General features: G+C 35.9%; 1 protein-coding gene across 4 annotated transcripts; it reads right to left on the bottom strand.

Annotated features, from left to right (window-relative positions):
• Positions 1-224: 224 nt before the first annotated feature.
• On the bottom strand, positions 225-17440 carry ACP1 (acid phosphatase 1, soluble). 4 transcript variants are annotated; one of them, XM_009329291.1, is made up of 6 exons: positions 17396-17440; positions 8876-8949; positions 8651-8764; positions 4007-4068; positions 1577-1682; positions 225-593 (listed from the first exon to the last, which is right to left on the bottom strand). In XM_009329291.1, the coding sequence occupies exons 1-6, from the start codon at positions 17427-17429 to the stop codon at positions 516-518; spliced, it is 468 nt and encodes a 155-aa protein (XP_009327566.1). In that variant the 5' UTR covers positions 17430-17440; the 3' UTR covers positions 225-515. The 4 variants fall into 4 exon arrangements, with proteins under 4 accessions (XP_009327566.1, XP_009327567.1, XP_009327568.1 ...); XM_009329292.1 differs by lacking the exon at positions 8651-8764 and adding an exon at positions 8482-8595; XM_009329293.1 differs by lacking the exon at positions 17396-17440 and adding an exon at positions 11247-11352.

Below are 17440 nucleotides of genomic sequence, written 5' to 3'. Positions count from 1 at the left end.
AATGTCTGTCCGGGAGCAGGCAGTTCTTTTAGCCTAGCAGGCTCAATACGAAACGGCTTCAGTCCAAAGGCTGTCTAACGATACTAGGATGACATGCCTAAGTTACCGTACATGAACTATTATCTCACAGACTCCCACTGAAAGTTGATTTAAATTAACTCACTAAGGGCACAATGAGAAGACCTCAGTTTAGTTAGTATAGCACATAAAGAAGCGAGACATTACTTTTGCAGCGCTTGTGAGAAAGCACTGGAAGAGTTCACAGATAAATTTATTCTGAATGATATACTTTATTATTACATTGATGTGTGACAAAATGATTGATCATCTAATCCAATTAAAACTTTTCTATATTTTTTAATTAGATGACAGAAAAGCTAAAATATAAAGTTAAACTGAAAAAAGTTTTGAACCTACTGAGGCATAATTTTACTATTTAAATACATCAATCAAGTAAACCTTACGTATTTCAGGAGAAGCTAATTATTTTCTTTTAGAAATAAAATGATGAAGCATTAATGAGACTTCTCCAAAAACGCTTTACAGCATCTAACACACTGCTCGTAAACAGTTTCAAAGTCCTTTTCATTCCCCTAGAAAAGAACAGAGGAAAAAGAACGTAAGAATAGCAATACTGGCTCAAACAAAAAATTTTTGCAAACTAGTTTCCCGCTGTCAGTAATGGCAAATAACCGACATTAGGGAAGAATAAGAACAGTACAAATACTTGGTGATAGTTTTTGCATACTTCTTCCTAATTTGAACTACCTGCAGCTCAGGAATTTCCACAGCCAAACACTGTGACTTTGTACTCAACAGTCCTGGATGAACTTCCCTTCACATATTTCTTCCATTCACTTTTTAAGCCCTTATAAGCCTTTTCTTTTTTTCTTATATTCACAGTAACTCGTCATGTTGAGTTTCACAGTTTAATGAAGCACTGTGTGGGGAAAAAAACAAACAAAAAACCACCACCTCTTTTTGTTTTGAACCTGCTTCCCACTAATGCCATTTGATATTCTCCACTTCTTGGGTAATGAATAGCAATTCCTTATTCACCTTTTCCCATGACATCAACGTTTTACAGAACTCTACTGTGTCTTCATCCACTTTTCTTTCCTAAACTGAAGAATCTTAATCTAATTGGTTGCTCTTGTCTGATATTATTCAACTTCTTTGACCATCTCTGTTGTCCTGTTTTCAGCTGGGATAGAGTTAATTTTCTTCCTAATAGCTGATATAGTTAAACCATGACATCTGTCCATGTCTTTGTTCCATCTTTCCTGATTACATCCTCTTTGCAAGGAGGCTGACCAACCAGAGCTTAACCCGATATTGAAAACATAGGTGCACTGCATTATTTAAATTTAAATAATTGTTATAAGCATAAAGACATGTTTTCCTTTCCTATCCCAATAATTTATATTGTTTTGTTAAGTCATTTCAAAAAATGTTTACACTTGGCTTTGTATAACATCAGATTATGTGTCACATGTCAACTGTGGGATCTGGAAAGATGATATACTATACATACACAATTTTTCATCAAGCCACCCAAAGAATTTCTTACACATACATAGTACGGATCTTCAATGATAAGTTGTTTCTGTGGATCATAAGTTCCAAGTAGTTCAATTTTGGCCTTGCAGTCTTTAACTTGGTTGCTTTTCCTTTTCAGATCTCTGTAAAAGAGAAAATAAAATTTTCCCATGAATTTTTCTTCAGAACTTTCTTGGCATCAGCATGAGACGCTCATGACCGTTTCTAAAGAACACAGGAAAATAATATGTGTCTGGACTCAGTCAATTCTGTGGACTCTCTATGCTGCTGCTGCTTGTTTTCATTTGTTTCTTGTTGTTTTTTTTTTAATTGAGTATGGAGGACATATACATAAACTTAATTCAGAGCATTAACAAGCAGTCAGGCACTTGACCTAAGGCTTAACAGAACTTTGTAAGACTAAGTTCATCAACTTCTTCCTCAAATCAATCATTAGTACTTTCAATATCCACCTTTAGCTTGTATTGAACAAAAATAGTGAAAATTATCTAGATATTTTTCCAGAAGTATGAGTAAGCTTCTCCCATCTCTTCAAAACCAGTGTTTTAAACTGGTGTGCTGCAAGTTCTCTCAATACGGCCTCTAACTCATGTGAAGTCCTGCTACATTCACTTAACAGAAAATGGTGAACAGGTGAGCAAGACCTGTCTTCCCTTTGACATACTATAACATTTCATCAGTTGTCACATCCTTTCTTCTACATTGCCTCTCATTGATAAAACATACTGGTTTTGAGATGGTATTTTACCCATCTTCTTACGACTGTCCATTATCCCAAATGCAGTTAAAATGTACCTCTCATCACCTTCAGATTAAAAGCGGCTCAGTACAACTTTCACAATGCTGAACAGCCAGAACATATTAAATTATTTTAATATTACACATCTCCATACCAAATCATCATTTTGCTTACCCAGCATTAAAAAAAGGCAAAAAACCCTGTAAATACTTACAGTCATAAGCATAATCAGTTTTAAGAAATTAGATTCTATTAATTAATTCTGATTAAGAAATTAATTTCAGACCATTTAGAAAGACAAAATAGCAGTGAGACCACAATACTGTTTTTCCTTGAAGAAAACTCAGGACTCCTCTATCAACCCAGAAGTTATTACTTGAATTTACAGATTTTCGATAAATTCTCTAGCCTTTTATTATTAAAAAAATGTCTAACCATTTCCTTCAAAGCTTTTAGCATACCACTTAATGAACAGGAGAGGGCCAGGTGGCTCTGGTACTAAGGAAAAGGGATGTCCCAAATCTTCCTTTCCTGATATGACAGGCACTCCATCAACACGTGGCATCAGCTTGCCCTCCTAGTGCTACGAATGGGCATTCCCAGAGAAAATGGTTGAATTGGGTGCAAGTTTGAGGTGAAGCTTAAGTGTAGCAGTAGCAATATCCCTATTATAGTTGTGATGTTTCTTCTGCTCTACAGCTCATATCATATGAATTGTTAATACAGCAGTAAGTTTTCATTTAAGAATTCAAGTGAAAATAGAAGTAAGCCTAGTCACATCTTTGCCTGACCCACTGCAATCAAGCCAAGTGTTATATACCCTTCATTCATGCAGGCTGTGTAAGAGAGGTCATTCAAAACATTCTAGAAAATTCAACAAAATGATACTCCTTTCAGGTAAGTGGTGCTGCTTCTAAAAGTCCTTACGTGCTACTAATAGGGTTTTATTTGGTTTTTGTTTTGTTGTTGGTTGTGGTGTTTTGGAGGTTGTTTTTTGGTTTTTTTTAACTAACTTCACAAGTAATAGTCCTTACAAGCACTTTGACACTTGTAGTTTATTAGAGCTCAGCCCTTTAACCCCCATCATCAATATGTATGTAATTAAGCAGAAATTTTGCTAATTATATCCAAATTTTCATACTAGGCAGCTACTTCACCAAATCTTTCTTGGGTATAAATTGTCTCAAAGACACACTTAATTAGAACATGGCTAACAGTAACAAATAAGATTTCCCCTGGCTAACAACCTTACTTATTTCAGAGCTCACTCTATTTCTATTTAAAAAAAAAAAAAAAAAAAAAGAAAAAACCCCACACCTTATTTAATCCCTTCCAAGTTTCCACAGTGTCTTTTAGATCCTATGCAATTAGAAAAACAGATCCCTTTGATCAAAAGACAATATGTCCTCATTCTTAACTATACAGGCATAAGCTGCACATCTATAGCACAAAGTATACTAAATTTCCATGTCCTTAATCCCCGAGTGGCATGTATCACACAAATAAACCACTGAATTCTAGCTCATTAAACATACTGGAAATAAAGAATCCATCTATTAGGATTAAAAACACACACACGTACAAAAAAAAAAAACCCAAACCCCAAAACAAGCTAAGCAGTAAAACGTGACATCTGTCTTCAAAGTGACTTATGAGACATCACTACAAGTAATCCATATGAATTTGTTCCATTTCTTCATACATTACCTTAGATTGCTCTCATCCATACATAGTATATAATCAAAGGTCTGGAAATCATCTTTAGTAACCTAGAATTAAAAATATGTGCTTTAGCCTACAAACTGTGTTTGATTTATAAAAGGGGAAAAAAAGTATTTTCAAATTTTATAGTTCTGATTTATTAAAAGATACACAGGTGGGAAGAACAAAGCTGTGAACCTTCATCAACTTTTACAATAATTAAAGGCATTTTAAATAGACTCTGCCATGATTATTTATCCATTTCTGCAAGTTTTCCACAAAAATCCCAAGTTAGCTATTTTACCATATTTTTTTTAAAAAACATCTCATGCATCAACTTAGAAACATCATTACAAGCGACCTTTCTAATGCTTTCCAATTACTAAAACTAAAGCAGGTTTCAGTCGTAGAAACCATGCAATAAAAATGTAGACAAATTACTTTCCTGATAGGAAAACAAAAATGTAGGTAACCTGGAATCAGTTTCAATACTTCCAATCTAGAAATTTGTCACTACACAGAAAAAGATACCAAGTGAAATTCAAAGCTGAAGTACGATGGTATGAGTTACAATCTCTTAAAAACAAATGCATTCACAGTATTTTAGGCCAAAGTTCAAAGAATTTATGATATGATGTGAAAAAATCTGGGATCTATTTTACATCTTCCTACCATCATACTGCCTGCTCTTTTTCTTTCCTGTAGCTTACTGACTCCTAAACATGAATATTAACTAAATTCAGAGATCCGAGTTCAGAGTCAGGTAGGAAAACATTGCAGATAAACCACTAACTTAAGAACTAATGTTATCTGTATTGGAATAAGGATGGCTGTAGATTCTTACCATTATAATTGTATGTTACATTTAAGCGCTAGCTTAGGGTATAATCTTCCCAGAGCCCACAATGCACAGTATGCTAGTATATCTGAACCAAGTGGCCATAATGAGGATGACTAAATGGAATAAAATCTATAGTGAGTTCACATTAAGACTGCATTTCACGCACAGTCCTATGTGTAGTATCACAACCAAGAAACTTGGAAAGTTTGTTCAGTACAGGCTTTTCTGGCAGGAGTCTCTGGGAAGGATGGGCTGAAGAAGTGAGTAAGCAAGTAAACAGACAAAAAGGCAAAACACATTATCCTAGAAGTCAGAGTTGTAACTTGTAAAAATTATTTACATATTCAAAAAAAGTTTCAGATGGCAAAAAACCCACTTTTTTTGTGTAAACAGCAAATAGATACTGATTAAGCTCCTGTAACAGAGAGTAAGAAAAGACCTATAGAAATTATCACCAGACTAAAGCCATAAATGAAACATTGCACACAAGGAGAATTGGAGGGGTGAGATGGGGGGGGGAGCATTCGAAAAGAAAGGGTTAATGGCAAAAACTAATGCAGACTTGTTTATTTTCACTGTAAAAATATTTTTTATATTCAGGCAGTGCCTTTGACCTATGAAAATATTTTTGCAGTGGAAATAGCTCTGTTTTCCTGGCAACTCTAAGCAGTACCTCTACAAGCTGCTTCTGGTTGCTCTACACAGCTGAACACTGGCCCCCGTGAAAATACATGGGCATAGATTTCTCTGTAGTACAGACATATGTAAAAGTAAAATACAAAACAGTGAAAAGGAAAAACACACCTGCCACACTTCCCACACTCTCAGTGTACTTGACAACTTAACAGTTACTATCCTATGAACCAGCACTAACACAGATGCAAACGCGGCCCTAAAAACAAGATTACTGGTTGGCTTGGGCTCTTACACCCTACAGTAATATCAGATACAAAAAGCTTAACTGAGCAAACTCCAGTGAACTGAAGATTCAGTTTCAGTTTCAAAACTATGAAAACTAGTATTTTGGGGGAAGAAATTGAGGACATGAAAATTTATATACATTTTGAGAAGAGTAGTGGAGATCTCAAGTAGTCAACATTGGATGGAACTACACAGACAACAATAACTTTACATTAAAAAAAATGCAATAACCATTATTAAAGACCATCAATGGAGAAACACATCATCATGCCAATTTATTTCTTAAACATTTCCCTTTGTTCACAGAAGGGAAATCTCCTTTTCTCTGTCTAAAAACCAAAGAGATGCAGTAGTCCTCAAATTTATCCAGTTGTGAAACAGCGTTTAATACAACCTTCCTCTAATCTCAATTTCATATTTAAGGCAAATGCACAGTATGAGTCATACAGAATTCAATTTTGGCCTCAGCATGAATAAAAGTGAAACTGATTAATACCTATCTGTTTTGTGCATGAAGACTAAGACCTTAGAGAATTTCAATGGGTGCATAAACATACAGCAACCTACCACCAACTAAAATGTTAACAAACTTTATTTTATAGATAAATGTATACATTTATTTTTATACTTCACTTTTCGCTTGAAAGTCACTTAAACGAGCACTGTACGTGAGGGTAGGATGTAACCAATTTAAGATTCTCTCTTGCATAAATCATTCTTGTAGCATTTATGTCAGTTTTGAATAAAAAAAGATACAATCCATGATTATCATAATTATGCAGAAAATTACATGAAAGAAAGTGCCTTTCACTGGGTGGGTAACAGTTTTCCACAGGAGTGAAGAGGATAATTGCATGAGGTAGTCATCTTATGACAGTATTTCAAAGACAACAGAAGACAAATCCCTCCTATTTCTGCAGCTTCTGTATTAAATCTTTCTTAATCTGTTCTGAAACAAGTTATACACAAAATTCTATCCTTGAGTTTGTCTCTAATAGCGAAGCAAATACACTTCCACTTGTACTAACCTGACCGCTGTGAAGTGTCGAGTCCCTCTCTTTCCAGAAGTGCTATGAGACCGTATCAGGCCCACTCAGTTTAGAGTCAGCAGAGACCATTTGAGAGAAGTTTGAAAACACCAGTGCAAAATGAACAGTTACCTGTAGTTCAGGGATTTGAGAATTTTCTTTATAAAAGAAACTGCTTGTATTGGGATGTTTCAGAAAAATTTTCATCCTGTTAGTCTTTCATTTTATTGTCTCATTCTTGTTAATTTCCTCTCCCTGTATATGTAACATTTTAGGCTCTTCTGCTTTAAAAAATCTCTTCATTTGCCAGAATGTATAAGCAAATGTCTTCATTAAAGTGTTTTCGTTCCCTCTTTGCCAAAGGAGGATATACAGATTTGTTTCAAGGCAGAGGATCAACTGGTTTTGGATGCTTTGCTTTAGTTTAACTGCTCATAAACCACTCTAGTAATACCCAAGAACAGTTGTCAAGTTTCCAAGGCTTATCTTTTAAGAATACAAACATGTTACACTACTGTGACTGAAACACTGACTGATTAGTTTGAGTACCATTTAGCTTGTATAATGGTAAATAATGCTGTTTGTAAGCACTGATAAATAGTATATCCAGAATGTGTAACAGGAAAAGATCACAACAGATTTTTTCCTAGCAATTATTCTAAGAGTAAAACATTGAATATCTGAAATGACATTGCGCTCAATCCTGTTTGTCTTATTATGTAACAGAGATTAGCATCAGGAAAGGTCAGCAGAGGGCAATTGACTAATTGAGGGAATTTATTTTAAAAAGTTAAAAAACTAAACATGTAGTCTTTGAAAGTGAAGAAAGTAAGTATGACCTCAGTAAGGTCTAGTAAAATTCTGAGGGGAACAGAAATGGAAGATAACAACAAGACTACTTGATCTTTATGTCAGTACAAGAACTAGTCACGTAAACTCAAGCTAAGTAAAGGTCAAGACCTAAAGGAATATCTTATATCCAGAGAATAGTTAACTGAAGTAAGTTATGTGCATTTATTTCAGTGTCTGAATGATTTAAATAGATGCAGACACATTTATTTCTGATCTCTCTGGAACGCAGCATGGAAATACACGTTCTTTCGTTAATGAAAACTGAGATGAGCTTTGGTAAAACTTAGAGGATTTCACTAAGTGACAAACCTGTCTTTGACTTAAGAATGCTTCAAGGGTACATTTTCCTCCGAAGTTACCACCAACCATGCTACTAATCTTGGGTTTTTGCATTCTAAGTTTTTTAAAAGATCTTCATGCAAGAGCAGAAGCTTTTTGTGATGGGTGAGAACAGGTATTCTACTTCTTTTTGGACCTGCTAAATAAAAATACAATTCCTTGCTGAAAGAAGCATCACAGATTACTAGAATAAGTCCATTTTTAAAAAGTATTAAAAAAAAAGTTTCAGAAAAATGCCCAACATGTGAAGGCAGGATTTTTCTGTAATGCAGAAACTGCTCCAATGCTTCCTAGTTATACTTCCAATGAAGCTTAATAACAAGAAACTCACTAACCTCAGTTAGAAGAGTTAGGCCACTTTGGAGTCCTTTGAAAAACTGCACATAGTATTTATGACTTGATGCTCAACCATGCATTGGTCAAATGACTTCTGTGATTGTAATGGTTAGGGCTAAACAAAGCATGGGTATGAATAAGAAAGAAAATATACTCTCTTCTACCTGCCGTGCTTTATGTGCTGACATAATGCCATGATTTCTTAGACAGCTTAAAGCCCTTGCATCTGGGGAGCGCCCCACGTTCCAGTCTGAAACAGCAGCACTGTCTGTCATCCACTGCAACAACAAAACAAATACACACACATATTTAAAGAAAATTAAAGTACAGTACCTGCCTGGCAATATGATTCATGGTAATGCCATGCTTCTTCATGCAAGTCTGTCCTCGATAGTCAGGAGGGCTTCCTATTTCATAGGTAGATGTCGCTGCACTGTCTATCCTCCACTACAGAAAAACAAATTTATATTTTTATGTTTCCTTTCTCACTGCTTATATTTCTACTAACTGGCTACGAGACAGTTATTTCTTAGGCAGGAACAGAAATAAATAGCTTACCTTATTTTCAACTTTTTCATCAGTTACAAGTTTTCTAAAAACTGCTTCAGCTATTGGAGAGCGACAAATGTTTCCTATAGAAACAGGAGATTAAAGTGAAATTTCAGATTATTAAAAACAAAAAAATCAATAACTGCGTGGATTTGTCAGCACAGATCAGATTAAAGATTTTTATTTACTTAGGTAGAATGTGGTTTACTTATGTTGTTATAACTCAAGAGATTCTGCAAGGGTAGAAACCCAGAGTCCTGCACCTGGGCTGGGGCAATCTCCAGTATCAATACAGACTGGGGGATAAGTGGATTGAGAGCAGCCCTGAGGAGAAGGACTTGGGAATACTGATGGGTGAAAAAATTGGGTATGAGCCAGCAACGTGCACTTGCAGCCCAGAAAACTAATCGTATCCTGGGCTGCATCAAAAGAAGCATGGCCAGCAGGCTGAGGGAGGCGATTCTGCCCCTCTCCTCTGCTCTGGTGAGACCCCACCTGGAGTACTGTGTCCAGCTCTGGAGCCCTCAGCACAGGAAAGACATGGACCTGTTGGAACAAGTCCAGAAGAGGCCACGAAAATGATCAGAGGGATGGAACTGAATGAAAACTCGGGTTGTGCAGCCTGGAAAAGAGAAGGACTGGGGAGATCTTATTGCAGCCTTTCAACATATAAAGGGGGCTATAGTGACAGGATAAGGGGCAATGGTTTTAAACTGAAAGAGGGTAGATTTATATTGGACATAAGGAAGAAAATTTTTTTACAATGAGGGTGGTGAGACACTGGAACAGATTGCCCAGAGAAGTTAGGGATGCTCCATCATTGGAAGTGTTCAAGGTCAGGCTGAATGGGGCTTTGAGCAACGTGATCTAGTTGAAGATGTCCCTGCCCATGGCAGGGAGGTTGGACTAGATGGTCTTTGAAGATCCCTCCCCACCCAAACCATTCTATGATTCTATACTATCTGTCAGTCTCTTGAAATGCCTATTATTACACGAAAAGATATAACATTAAAATACATAGAACGAGTATTGTGTAAGCACATTGCTCTTTTCTTCTCCTCCACAAAGAATCCGTGATCACAGAAGACCAGGCAAAATTATGGAATTTAAATGGCAGATAGCATTTTTACCTTCAAATCTTCCTACACATTGGCAAATTTCAACTAATTCTTTACTGGAGAATCATTAATATTTCCCTGAAATATTTACATTACTACCTACCTGCTAACAAAAACTTTTGGACAATTCCAAAACACAGCCACCACCACTGTGAAACCAATGTAGTGAAATGACCTAACAACCTGTAGTACAAATGCTCCTTACCACTGAAGTGAAGTCACTGCAGGTCAAACTGAACCCTCGTCAAAAGCAGCTTCCAGATACCAATTCCAAAACCCCCAAAAAGAAATCAATTACACAAGCTCTAAAGACACCTCAGGAAAATAAATTTTCCATTTTTTGGTCCAAAATATGGAGGATTAGGAACAAAACATAACTGATGGCAAAGCTGAAGTGCTGTCAATCAGCCAACAAACAGTTAAGGTACTTAATTATATAAATATGTAATCAGTCTTCCCTTCCAACGGCCTCCAATTGCACTAGCCACTTGATCTGAGCTTTTTTTCAATAAGAACCTATTTCAACAATGAAATAGTGCCCTGTTAAAAACTAGAAATAATGGATCTACAGCATTTTTGCTCCACTGCTGAAGCTGTAATTAAGTTAACCATCTAAGGTAGACCTCTCAAACATGCATGCAAAAATACATACTCTTTGAAAAAGAATGAAATGTCTCAACAACAATAAAAAGTCTATTCAACTACTACTTGAACTCTTTCTACCTTTTCATCCTTCAAAAATTCTGAGCAACTAGATGGATATTCACAATATTTGATATGTCACCCAGATGCACAATAAATCATACAAACAATTCTTCACTTTCCATTAAAGAGAATGAATGACTTTGCTAATCTCTGACTTTTGAGCAGGTAAGTATAAAAGATCACAAATGGCAACACTCATTTCTAGACCTTTAAATAAATCATTCTTCTACTACTGGTTAAATTCTTTCCAGATCTCAAACAGTAAAAAAATGAAATGCCCATGAACAAAGCTAAATTTCCTCCGGCAGCAAAAAGACATTTTCAGATCAGGCACTTAGCCTCATTTTCATGCCTGTATTTTCAAACAAAATATCAAGGTAGATACTTCACTGCTAAAGAGAAAGAAGCTGCTATGATCTGGGCATTTAATAACTTGCTGTCAATCATGCCAACTATTAAAAAAAAAAAGTGGGAAGTGAACACTGAAGTAATATAAATTTGTTGTCAAAGATTTAGAGAACATCAAATCACTAAATGGGCAAAAGGAACTGGCTAACCATTGAGAAACTGATCTTGCTGAAACATTAAGTGAATTTTGATGGCAGCAGATCTTCTTCCAGGAGAAAGCACACTATTTCCTTTGTTTGAACAAGTTTATTCCAAGCAGAGAACCTAAATCGGTCTTGGAAGAAAAATAAAGCAGGAAAAAGTTGAGCTTATTTATAAAGTGGGTGAGAAAACAGGTTAGTACTTATTAATTATAAAAATGTTAAAGAATATGGTAATCAATTAAAAAAATAAATCTCACTTCTTTAACTGAGTAAGCAAGTTAAGCATTAAACTATAATTTTAATAGGAAACAGAGGAAACGTGGTAACATACAACATAAGACAGGAAAAAACCTTCACAATCCATGAACCCAATCCTTTGCTATTGCAGGCATATACAGCATCACTTCTCTTACAAACACATCAAGCTCTCTTCTAAAAAGCATCATCTATCTTAAAAGGCTATTCCAGATACTCATTTCTTGTGGCAGCCAGAAACATTCCAATTCCCACTTAATATTTATTCTTGGAAGTCTATGCTCATCTGATCTTGGTTAACATCACTCTCGATCTTAAAAACCTTTCTTTCCCTCAACAGATACAGAACTCTTGTCAAGCATAGCTGTGCTAAACTAAACAAACCAAGCTCTTAGTCTCCTGATGAAAATAACTGACCCTCAACTAATCACTCCAGTTAAGCCAACTCTGCGCTTGTTCAAATTTGAATTTATTTTTCTTGAATACTGACAAATAAAACCACAGACTACACTGCAGGAAAAGTTTTTACCGATTTGTTTTATAAAAGGAAAAAAAAAGTCTGAAATATTTACTGAGCTCTTTTGAAAATAACCTGAGAACTTCTACAATCACATTTGACTCCTTCATGAGTATCAAATTTGCGATCATAATCCCCTACTTCTAATTTGTTCATTCCCTCTCCTTCTCTGTTGTTTCAAACAGGTGACCTTTAAGTCTTCTTTCTAAACTATTAAGTTCTGTTTCCACTACACCAGCTGTCAAAGCCATCCACTTCTTCCTGTACAATAGTTTTCCTCTCTATGAATGATCCCGCGCAACTGTACATGAAGATTAAGTTTCGTTACTACACTCAAAATTTCAGTAATAAGCAATGATTAATACTATTGGTCCTACTAATTCATTAACTAGCTCCCAGAATTTCAAAATGCTGCTTTTGAAATAAATCCTTCATGACTTTTTCTATTTGTTTAACCTTCTGCTTTACCTGGATTGACTTGTTCCAAATTTTCACTCTTCTATAATGTGGTCACTACTTAAAATGAATGCCATAAATACCATCTTTAATGATATATAATATCATATATCATCATGAATGGCACCATGATCACTGACTGATTAAATATATTAACTACCACTTCTAGCAATAACTAGAAACTGCAGTTATATTCTGTTTGAAACAAACACATAACCTAGTTTGTGACTTAAAAATTAATGTCTGCCATGATGACACATTCCAGATATTACTGGAGGTATTAACACTATTACGGAACTGCAATCACCATTCAAATCTGTTCTTGGGGACTATGGACAGAATCCTAGAACTGACTTAACAGAAGCTCTTTTCTCCACATACTCTACAATATTGTTTTCAGCCTAACCAACTCTGTTTACCCATGCTATTCCTTGCAACTGTTATTATTCATCTAAGCATTAATGTAAAGCCCTATCTTATCTCACCGACACATGCAAACGTCAATCCTTGTTTTCCAGTCATCGTCCCTTTCCCACTATAATTTCTATCAATTTCATATCCAGTTTTATAACCCCCATCTGTCTTTCCAGGTTTTGTTGAGGTTCCTCACAGATGCACAGTATTTCCTAAGTTACAGATTGACAGCCATAATTGGGGAATGAAGGGGGAAATCTCACAAGAAGATTCATAGGAAGATCACCTTCCTCCTTGGACTTGAACCATATTTTCCTTAAATGTTATCTACACCTTATCTTTGCTACTTATCCTCCTCTGGTTGTTCCTTTCTCCTTTGTTGTATTTCTGACTGATCTGATCACGGTCTTTTTATGTAGAAGGTAACAGTATTGAAGTTCTCTGAATCTCTAACTTCTCCCTTAATTTTTTAAATTCCAAGCTCTTTAAGTTGTAGTGACATTTTCAATCATAGAAAACTAGTACCCAAGGTACCCAGACAGAGTCTGACCATTGAAATAAATCCTACAAACACCTCCAAATATGATGATTCAAGGACAGGAGAGTTAAATTTCAATCACGGAATCAATACTGTAACCATTTGTTGATCACTTTTATGGAGTCATGCTTTCTCACTCATTTTCTAGGGACAAGGACTCCACTGACTGTTCTCCAAGCCAATGCATAATTTTTTTGAGTTCTTGCTCCAGTCTCTGCATTAATCTTTGACCCATGCCCATACAGAAATGGAAGCGTTGCTTCTATTGACAGGAAAGACAACTTGAATCCATTTCATGCTCAGGTCCATAGCTCATCTCCAGGTACTGTTGATCTTACCACCTGTTCTCTCAATCGTTTTTGTATCTTCATTGTTCCTTATTCAGCTTTCTCTTTGAGACCTTCCCCAAATGCAAACAGATGCTTTTCACTTCTTCCTTTGTTTTTCTGTCTGTTGTTTGTAACAGAAGTTTTATTAGCTTTCATCCTCTCACATTTAAAAACCTGCTTTTAACTCTACTTATCTTTCCATGCATGGTCAGTTCACCTGAGTGACTCTAATACTGCTTCCCAGTATCATTTGCATCATCCATCAGGTCCCCTTCATAAGCAAGCGTTTAAAACTTACTACTCACTCTACTCCGTTCTCTACTCAAATTCCTGTCTGAACTTCATCATGATTCCTAGTTCTTTCCAATTAAATCTATCTTGTCATACTCAGCATTCAATTAGCTTTGTAAGGAACCATTCAAGGCTCTGATTTTAGTCCAGATTCCCTGGCCTTTCCATTCACAGTCAATTTCATTGAATATCTACACTCTTTATCTGAAACACCTAAGTATATAGCTACCTAAATGACATCATCTAACTTCCATACATCCCCCCACTACCAACACACAGTGGGATTTCTCTCAAAAGTCAAATATTAGCATATGTGTGTGTCTGTATATATCTCTAAGCAGAACTCAATTTTGACTCAAGATATCTAAATGGGGATGTCTACAAGAGCACTAGGTTTCAAAGTCCCTAGACAGTCAAGGTTTCATCAATGTAATCAATGTCAATAGCAATATGACTTGCCAGGATTCATGGTAGTCAAACCATGAGCTAATTAGCTGAATGTTCACATTTTAAAAATCTTTCCCTGCAGCAAGATTAATTATACTGAGTTATCAACTACTGGAACGTTATGCTTTTCTCAGCAACCTGAAGGTTCCCCAGTAAAAATTAAGTTTTCAACACATAAGCACCTACTCACAACAGACTCTTAACATTTTTAAGCATACATCTTAATCTTATTTTCCAATTCCAAGAACACTTGTACAACCATGCTTTCAACTCTCTAGTACTCCTGCATCATTCTGAAACACAGATTAAATAAAGCATTGTATTCTTACAGCCATCTTACCAATGCTGCGCAGAAGAAAGGTATTTTCCTTACATTTATCTAACATTCTCTTCTTTATGCAAAAAATGGCATTATTTCTCTTTGTCAGCTTGCTAAGAACCCTCATTACAGCAGCTGTTTTCCATGACTTCTTCAATGTCTCATCAACCTATTGCTTTCCCATCCAGCAGCTATAAATGGCATTTTGTCCCACAAAACCTTGTATTTGGCTATATCTAAACGCATATAATGGATTGTGACAACTGAACTAGGAAACTCAAATCTCACTGTAACCTTATTTCCTCATACCTAATAAATTAATTGTCATTTTCAGAATGATTTTATGCAATCTAGATCTCTGATGGCAATACTCATACTCAGTGGTTCACAAGCAGCATCAATTTTTTGAGGACCCAGCCAAACCCACTTTGCTTACTGTTCACCTGACTTACAACTGTTCCTCCATACATGGAGGAGATCAGTAATCCAGTGCCTGGTCTAAGATGCCCATGCAGCTTGTTATGTTATAGTGGACAAGTCATCAGAGAGAAAGAGGCTGAGTTATGTAACACAGCATCATATTACACTCATTTCTGGAGCTCAAACATTAATTAGACGAGCTACGCAAGTATAAAAAGCAAACTGCATTTTGGATCACCTCCAGTTTTAATTATTTCTTTGCCTTAAATGAAAAAAAAAAATCTTTCCCGGTGTTTTTTTATATACTGTAATTACATATGTTGCTGGGTGCTTCATTTATTTCTCAGTGAGGAACCCTTATCATTAACGTAGTTACGCACATTAACTAGATTGCATTTTGTTGTGTAATGAATATCTGCTTATCTTATTACAAACAAAAAACACAGTCAATAGATACTTCAGTAATAGGTTTCTTTCAAAATAACATAGAACGAAAATGTAATTTTTCATGAAGGCTTCTACTTTCATGGATCAGCTCTCACTGAACGTGGTAAACTTCAGAATTAATGTGCTTCATTAACCAGCACAGAATACTATAGATAAATGCAGTTCTAGAAATCTGTTTAGTAGTCTTTTCAACAATAACAATAGGTATTATTTCTAATAAAATTTAGGAGGAAAAAATTCTATTAAGGCGCAAGTATCACCCTTCAAGACTAACCAAAAAAAAAAAGCAAACTTAAAACAGGAAGAAGAAACAAGTTGCCATCAAAACTTAACTGAAAAGAGTATATATTTGACTGGAAAAAAGAAGTGCTTGTCACGTCAATTAGATTTTATCTCACAGGCCACATACCGTTATGGTTATTTTTTTTATAACCCAATAACATAGAAGAGGAAATTTAAAAGGTATTTACAACATTTGTTTAAAAAAATCCATCCCATTAACATCGGTCCTGACTTGTTCATCCTTTCCTCAAGCTTAATATTAATAATTTCACTCCATACCTAAATTATTATATTGTCTTCCACTAATAACAGTTCCTCAGAGACTCAACTGGATTAGGAACTTGTTACAGTGCAAATCACTGCCGTGGGCTTACAGACCCAAAAATACATAAGATCATTTTGTGAAGATTACTACTGCCTTTAGAACACAGTGTTTGGAGAGAAAGATGCATATTAATTATATGTTTTAATACAACAATGTTTGTCGAGGCCACTGGCTCCCAAACATACAGCAACTGATAATCCCTTACTAAAGAATGTTTTCCCTAAATTATGATTAGGGTCTGATTTTACTCTAAGATAAACATCAGAACATATTTCACAAAGCTAAACTCGTCTGCATTTCTCCTACTACAACAGAAAAGCAGACAGGACAAAAAACCCTATTAATCAATGGTTTTGTAACAAAACTGGCAAAATGCCAGGGGTTCACAGGGATCAACTCTCAGCACATAGGTAAGATTATAAGGGCTAGGAAGCAGAAAATGTTAAAAGCCCTCCTAGATCACAGCAAAGTGCCATCTAGCTTGTTATCCCCGAAAGGGAGCAGAAGCAAATGTTTAGAGAAAGCATGTACGAAATGGGGCACGGCCCTGTAATCCATGTAGTCAGGTTAGCAATTTGTTGGTTGTGAAGATGCAGATCATCTTGCTTATCAGTAATCAATTGTCTTAAGCTTCAGGAAAGTATCCAAACCCTTTCTGATCCCATTTACACTTCTCATGACATGAGATTCACAACTTAAACACACAGAGTATCTTTTTTTTTGGTTGTTTTTTTTTTTTTTTTGGGGGGGGGGGAGTTTCCTAGTTCTTCATTCAGGTAGCCCTTCAAAAAAGTCTTATTCTTTTCACTCCTTTACACGATGGCCATAATTTCATAGATCAAAATAATCTCCACCCTCCACCAAGTTCTTTTTCTTACTTGAAGTCCTAACATATTTTCCCTCTTCTTACAGAGACTATTCCATTAACTTCAGTCATTCTTGTCACCGTTTTCTCTCCCTTTTTAATGTCAGATGCTCAGAACTGCAAACCGCGTCCACGAGGTACCACTGCAGACATGCAGCCTCAGGACTTGCTGGCGGGTTCTCCACTCCCTCCTTGCTGTTCTAGAAGCTAAGCACTGAGCAGCCCCTTCCAGAAAGCTATTCACAACCACCATTCAGTGCTGCTCTGGAGTAGCAGTAGTTCATTCAGAGCTCAC

The sequence above is a fragment of the Pygoscelis adeliae genome, unplaced genomic scaffold, assembly GCF_000699105.1.
Source record: "Pygoscelis adeliae isolate BGI_AS28 unplaced genomic scaffold, ASM69910v1 Scaffold17, whole genome shotgun sequence".
Lineage (NCBI taxonomy): Eukaryota > Metazoa > Chordata > Aves > Sphenisciformes > Spheniscidae > Pygoscelis > Pygoscelis adeliae.
Note: the sequence above shows the minus strand (reverse complement) of the source record. Positions and strands in the feature narration are given on the sequence as shown.

Excerpts from the sequence above, each read along its gene's own strand:
- ACP1 (XM_009329291.1), bottom strand. The coding sequence starts at position 17,429 with ATGAACTACTGCTACTCCAGAGCAGCACTGAATG. Across the intron at positions 8,950-17,395 it reads CTCCAGAGCAGCACTGAATG|GAAACATTTGTCGCTCTCCA; the intron begins GTGGTTGTGAAT and ends CTGTTTCTATAG. Across the intron at positions 4,069-8,650 it reads TGAATCATATTGCCAGGCAG|GTTACTAAAGATGATTTCCA; the intron begins GTACTGTACTTT and ends TTTTAATTCTAG.